Source organism: Heterocephalus glaber, unplaced genomic scaffold (genome assembly GCF_053883595.1).
Source record: "Heterocephalus glaber isolate CG9 unplaced genomic scaffold, H.glaber_assembly_v1.0 deba00001472, whole genome shotgun sequence".
Lineage (NCBI taxonomy): Eukaryota > Metazoa > Chordata > Mammalia > Rodentia > Bathyergidae > Heterocephalus > Heterocephalus glaber.
Genome location: NW_028258315.1, coordinates 2,378,847 through 2,385,149, shown reverse-complemented (window position 1 = coordinate 2,385,149; position 6,303 = coordinate 2,378,847). Strand labels below are relative to the sequence as shown.

The window sequence follows — 6,303 nt, the reverse complement described above, 5'->3', positions numbered from 1 at the left end:
TTGTTACTGTGTTCTTTAACATAAATAAATTAGCGATTTTAGTAAAAGCCCAAAGACTAAGGGATCTGAAATCAGTATAGCCACGATTTTAAGCCTCCGTTGGCAGGACTGCCCTCAAATGTTGGCATGGAAATGAAACAGCAGCCTTACAGCGTAGATTCAAACCTTTGAATGCAGGCAGCTCCTTGTGGGCCAGTGTGGCTTCCTGTGCAGCGCTGAGTTCCGAGGAGGGAGCCCAGATGAGCATGGAAACTTCCACCCAAGGAACCTGTTGTCCCTTCCCCCGTTGCTGGTCTGAGTTTTATTTTCCGGTCTAATTACTGGCCTTGTGGGTCCAAATGTCTACCTTTTGTCATAATTTAACCCTGTTATTATCACTCTTTATGACCACTAAGTAGGTCTAACCGAAATCAGTCAAGACTTGTTACTTGTTAGCTAGACTTGAGCATGGGTTTTTCCAGATTCCGGGCAGGAGGGCCATGCTAGCAAGCCTCACTCTCAGCCCACCTCCTGAGCAGACCCAATCATCTTCCTGGCTTGGATCAGATGAGACCCACCCAAGACCTCTCTCTGGGTAGGAAAACAATGGCAGGACTTGCAGAGAGGCCTGTTTGCTGTCTGAGTTCCTTACCATTTGCAGAATGTATCCAGAAGTTGTTAAGAGTCCTTTGCCTTTGAAGTTGCTAACAAACAAGTGCCCAAGTGAACTTGCGCATTCCTCAACAGGTGGATGGTTTTGACGGACACTGAGTTCAAGTTACTCTCCACACTGCCTGAAGACATCTCCGAGGGGCCAGCTAGTCTTCTGCGGAGACTGTGTGCAGCTTCCTGGGCCAGACTGGAGCCATTCCCTTGGAAACGTGGGCTTCCTGGGGAGAAGTGGATTCAGCGGTCCTGGCAACTCCCACGTGGACACTGGCAGAGGTAACTGGATCGGAGCCTGAGAAACTTTGTGAGTAGAAAACCCACGCTAAAAGGATGTTCGGAGGTGCTTGTCGGGAGACTGAAGGCTGCTTCTGCCTTTACTTAATCCTTCCCAGACATTCTGACCTCAGAATGAAGTCTGAGACTTGACCCGGAACCCATTTTGGGGGGTTTGGGGGTGAAAGAGCTCTGCCTCTGATTCATCACCACAGAGCATGTGAGTCAATTGTGAGTTTTATTGAAAAATAAGCACTATGCCTGGGTTTCATAAAATTTACACATGAATATGTACACAGACACAAATAAAATAATATTAAAAATAAAAATCACACTTGCTTTCGAGTGGCAGTGGTCCTGGCCGCCCACAAACACGTTCACTTTTCCTTTAAAGAAGCTGCTTGGAGACCACAGTTGGAGAACCACTAATAAAGCTGTAGCCGTTGCCTGCAACATTTTTCAGATCAGGTTTCAAAAATATATAAATAATTTAATTAAAAAACGCCAACGTTTTCTTCTCCTTTTTTGGCACAGTGAAGCACTGGTTGATAACAGAGAAATGATAGATCCTCTGAGAGTCACACTTGTGAATGCCACACATGTACATGCGCGGGGTCCGTGGACCCAGACAGTAGTCGTATCATTTGTCTATGGAATGGTTCCCTGATGTCCCTTTTTTCTGGGGGAAGGGGGACGATAAATCAATGGAAGGTGCAATAAAAATAGGAATAAAGGGGAGCCTGGGTAATAAGTAGAGGAAAAGATTTTACGAGAGAGGACAGGCTTAGCCAAGATATTAAAACAATTAACTGCTTTGGTCCTCTGTAAGGTTATAAAAGACAAAGGAAAATATTTTGGACTAAGTTAAAACACTTCTGTCAAAATGCTTAGCTTTAAGGCACGTTTGACGGAGATTTTTAAAAGTCTTTTCCTCTGGGTAGAAAGTGCGCAGCCCGAGCAGGCTCCCCTCCTTCCCCAAGGCGCCCACCCACCCGCTGCTCTCTGCTGGCGGTTCAGGCCAGCAGCGTCTCCACGGGGTAGGGCAGCTGCGGGCTGGGGCCGCAGGCGGAGCCCACCTGCAGGGCCGCGGGCAGCCGCAGGGGGCAGTACAGGTGCGCACCGCCGGCCGCTGCGCCCCCGAACGGCTTAGCGGGGGCCGCGATCGACAGGGGCGCGAGCAGGAGGTGCGGTGCGGCCGGGGGAGCTGCAGGCTGCGTCTCCGCCCCCCTGGAGCCCAGCAGTGCTGTGTCGCCCGCTCCGTACGCGCAGAGAGGCAGCAGGGTTCCGCCGGGGGCTGCGGGGAGGAGCGCGGAGTACGTGGGCAGCGGCGGGCAGGGCGCGGCGCCCCACGGCAGCTGAACCCCCGGGGGCCCAGGGGCCACGTCCCTGTCGCGGCGGCTGCGGAAGGGCTTGCTGAGGATACTGTCGATGGCGAAGGAGCTGGAGAACTTGCCGCCCGGGCTGGCGCGACCCTCCGGGCGGGCGGGCGAATGCGCACGGGGCGAGGTGCGGGTGGCGGGCGCGGGGCCCGCCTCGGGGCGCCTCGGGGCGTCCTCCGGCCGCAGCTCGGGCACCGGGGCCGCCGCCCGGTGGCCGAGGCGCTTGCGGCGGCGGCGGAAGACCCCGTCGGCGAAGGTGTACTCGCTGTTGGGGTTGAGCATCCAGTAGTTGTCCTTGCCCCAGGGCCGCGAGGGGTCGCGCAGCACTTTGACGAAGCAGTCGTTGAGCGAGAGGTTGTGGCGCACCGAGTTGCGCCAGCCCGTGTAGCTGCCGCGGAAAAAGGGGAACTTGCCCATGAGGTACTCGTTGATTTCCGCCAGCGTCAGGCGCCCGCCCGCCGAGTCGCGGATAGCCATGGCGATGAGCGCGATGTATGAATAGGGGGGTTTGGGGCGCCGCGTGTACGGCTTGCCCCGCGCGCCCTCGCCACCCCCCGCGCCCGGCCTCGCCGCGCCCGCCTCCGCTTCGCCCGCCGCCGCCGCCGGGGCCTCGTCTCGGGCGCCCGGGCCGCCGCCTGCACTCTGCTCGCCGCCGCCCGCCGGGTCCCCGGCGCCTCCGCCCGCCGCCGGGCTGTTGGCCGTGCAATCCCCGTCCGAGCCCAGGGAATCGTCGCCAGTCGCCGACAGCGGGGACGGTGCGTCGCTGCCGCCGGCGCCCTCCAGGTCACTGCCCGGCTTGTCCCCGGGCGCCGCGCGGGGTGCGAACACCTCCAGCTTCATGCCCGCGGGGTCCCCGCTCGGCGCCGTCCCTGCTCCTGAGCGCGGTCTTCGGAAGGAAGCCTGGGCGGGGGTGGCGGTACTGGAGCCTCGCGTCCCGGCCGCCCTGCCCCGCGGACTCGCCTTCGTCCTTCCGGAGACCCTTTCCGCGGGAAAACCTGCTTTCGCTGGATCCTTCTCGGGAGGGAGCGTGAGTGCAGGGTAGGCTAAGAGAGCAGGGAGGGAGGGCCCGGCGCGTGCCACCTTCAGAGCGAGGATGACGGGCGCGGGCGGCGCGGGCTGCGGGTCCACCAGGTTCCTAGGAGCCCGCGCATCTGCCGTCCGAGGGTTCCGGGAGGGCGTCTCCGCCGGGCGGGGTGCGGGTCCCGGGCCCGAGCCCCCGCGCACGATGCGGACGCCGGCGGGGAGCGCGCCGCCCTGGGAGGATCGGCGCCTTCAGCCTCTGGCGCGCGTGGAGCCCAGTCCGCGAGGCCGCCGCGCCAGCAGCCGCCTTCCCGCCTCCGACCTCGGGGGCTGCATGTCCGCGCGGCCGGCCGCAGCTGAGTCCCGCCGCCGCCCTCGCCAGCCCAATATAACCCTGCGGCGGCTCCGCGGGGCGGGGCCTGGGCGCCGACGGTCCGAGGGTGGGGAGCGCGGTGGCCCAGGTGGCCGCGGCTCCCCGCCGGCGCGCACAGGCCGAGGCCACGCAGCGGCGCGGCCGCGGAGTCGCCAGGCGCAGGTTGTTTGTTTTGGGTCACGCCGGCCCCGCCCCCCCGCCTCCCGCCAATGGGGAGCGTGCGCGCGGCTGCTGTGCGCGTGCAGCGTGCGTGTGCATGCGTGCACGTGTGCGGCCGCACAGGTGTGAGCGCCCGGCCTCCCGCGGCCCGCGGGGCAACCTGCTCCCGGAGGTCCCCGGACGACCCGGCGAGTGCGCGCGGGGCTCGGCTCCTGGGAGGGCCGGCGGGCGGGCGGGCGCAGGTACTTGGCGTGGCCGGGGCTCCGGGAGGAACCGCGCTGCGTCGGAGGGCTCCCCTGGCCCTCAGTGCTGGGGTGCGGAGCGGCGGGCGCCGCCGGGACACCGCAGATGCCCGAGCCGCGGCGCCCTCTGCAGATCTGCCTTTCCCTGCCCCTCTCTGAACGAGTTAACACTCCGGTTGAAGGTGTGCGCGCTTCTGGCGAGGACGCTGGCTCTCGCTGGAGGTTCGGACTTTCACTTTTCTTTTGCCTCGCTTTACCTGAAGGGGCCTGAAAAAAGGCGGCGGCGGCCCCTGCTCCGGGGCGGCTGTGTTCGTGCGGGAAGCTGGCCGAGACTGCGGCGCCCCGGAGGCCTTGCCCCGCCCGGCCCTGCTCGCCGTTCCTCTTCCCCGCGTGCGCTGTGCGCAGTGCAGTGGCTCCCAGGGCACCGGCGGCGTCGGACAGTCCCGAAAGGGGTCCTTCCCCGCCCGGACTCAGCCTCGGTGCCCAGCGGGCCGCCTTGGCCCCGGGAAGGGAAGGTGTGCGTCCAAGCCCTGCCCACCCCCCTAAGTTTCCTCGTTTTTCCTGCCTTTGTTGAAATCGGTGACATGGCCGCGGGTACTGCGAGTTCATCTTTGGTGTTTATTTTATTACTTTCCACCATTTGTGTAGAAAGTGTACACAATCCTCCCTTATCTTTATTTCAGGAGTTTAAAAACCATTCAGAACGAGGTGGGCGCGATGACAGACCCAGGGAGGGCTCTGTTTTGTGCTGGGGGCTTGGAGATTAGGCTGACATTTATTACGTGGGCGTGGGCGCGTGGGGAGCGGCCCGGGGCTTTTGGTCCTAAAGGAGCCCCCCAGAGGGGGTCTCCCTAGGCTCTCACCCAGAGAACTGATGGCCCCTTGGACCTGGCCCGGGGTGGGTGGGGACAAAAAACTAGTTCCGTAAAGAAACATTGATTTGGCTAGGGATAAAAGACGATTTTAATAAATGTTACCCTCGTTTGAACTCGGGTTGGGCAGGACAGGAGGCCGCATGCCTGCTTTATGGCGGAGGGTGAGATAAGTCTGGGGAGGGTTGAAGCCCAGAAAGGCCAGTGGGAGCGGCTACCACGGAAGGGCGCACACCCCACCTCCAGTCCTACCCTCCCGTGGCTTCCCTGTGTCTGTGGCCCTCTACCTTGAGCTCTACCTTGAGGTCCGGGAGGGCAGTGGTCTGCAGGTCCTGCCTATCAAGTTGGCTGCTATCTGCGGGTGCAGCCCGGACAGATTTGGGGGAAGGGAGTGGGGTGGAGAGACAGGGTTCTCAGCAGGAAAAATCTTTTCCATTTCTCTAGTGACTCAGCCTTGGGAGGTGAAATGGGTAGGTGAGAAGCTTTCTGCAGCCACCTAACAGGACTTTGGAAAGAACGCCCCGACCCGGGAAGGGGAAAAGACCCTGGAGGTACAATACAGGCTGCAAGAGGCCAAGGTACCCCCACCCCATTTGCTGCCATTATGCTGTATCTGTCTGCAGTTAAAACCGGAAATAAAATTACTCTTTGGTTTTGCAGTTGATGACAATATTATTACCTTTAGCTGTTGTTTTACAGCCAGGAAATCATTGTCCTTTTGCAGATGTTAAGAGAAAACAGGACTGGATGAAGGGTACCCATTCTCTGTATCTCTGGTCAGAACTCCCTCAAATTGGGGACCTGCCCAGACTCTGGAAACACACACAGACACACACACTCTGTTCCTTGTTCATGAGTTTCCCAGAAACATTTGGAGCTTTCTCTTCCCTAATTCTCAATCTTTTGGGAATATGCTATTAATGGGTTAATAATAAATGCCAGGAGGTGGAGCCTCTCCAAATAGTTGTAGGTAAGACAGACCCATTAATTAGCTCATCTCCACCCTTTAATTTCCTTGCAGATGAGTGACAGCCATGGCCAAGGATCTAAGTTCAAGTTTCCATGATTTTGTGACCTCCCTAAAGTAGTTGTAGGAAGAGGAAGATAATGGGTGTATCTCTAAATGCCAGAACTAGCCTAATTAATTGTGGGAGCTATCTGCTTTCCATAATTTGTAAATGCCCACTTCCTAAACCCTGACTTGGGCAGGAAAGAATTTAATTCCTAATCGACCTAAGGGGACTTGGTAGCCTGCAAGTGGCCTCCCCTGGAAAGGTGTGTGTCTACTTCTCTGCAAGAGGCGGGCAGGCAGCCTTCAGCCCGCCCGCCCCGCCCCG

At 59.7% G+C, this 6,303-nt stretch overlaps 1 protein-coding gene across 1 annotated transcript; it reads right to left on the bottom strand.

The window, feature by feature from the left end:
- Positions 1 to 1,140: 1,140 nt before the first annotated feature.
- Positions 1,141 to 3,140, bottom strand: Foxq1 (forkhead box Q1). Its single transcript, XM_087181712.1, has one exon. The coding sequence runs from the start codon at positions 3,138 to 3,140 to the stop codon at positions 1,935 to 1,937; it is 1,206 nt and encodes a 401-aa protein (XP_087037838.1). The 3' UTR covers positions 1,141 to 1,934.
- Positions 3,141 to 6,303: the final 3,163 nt, after the last annotated feature.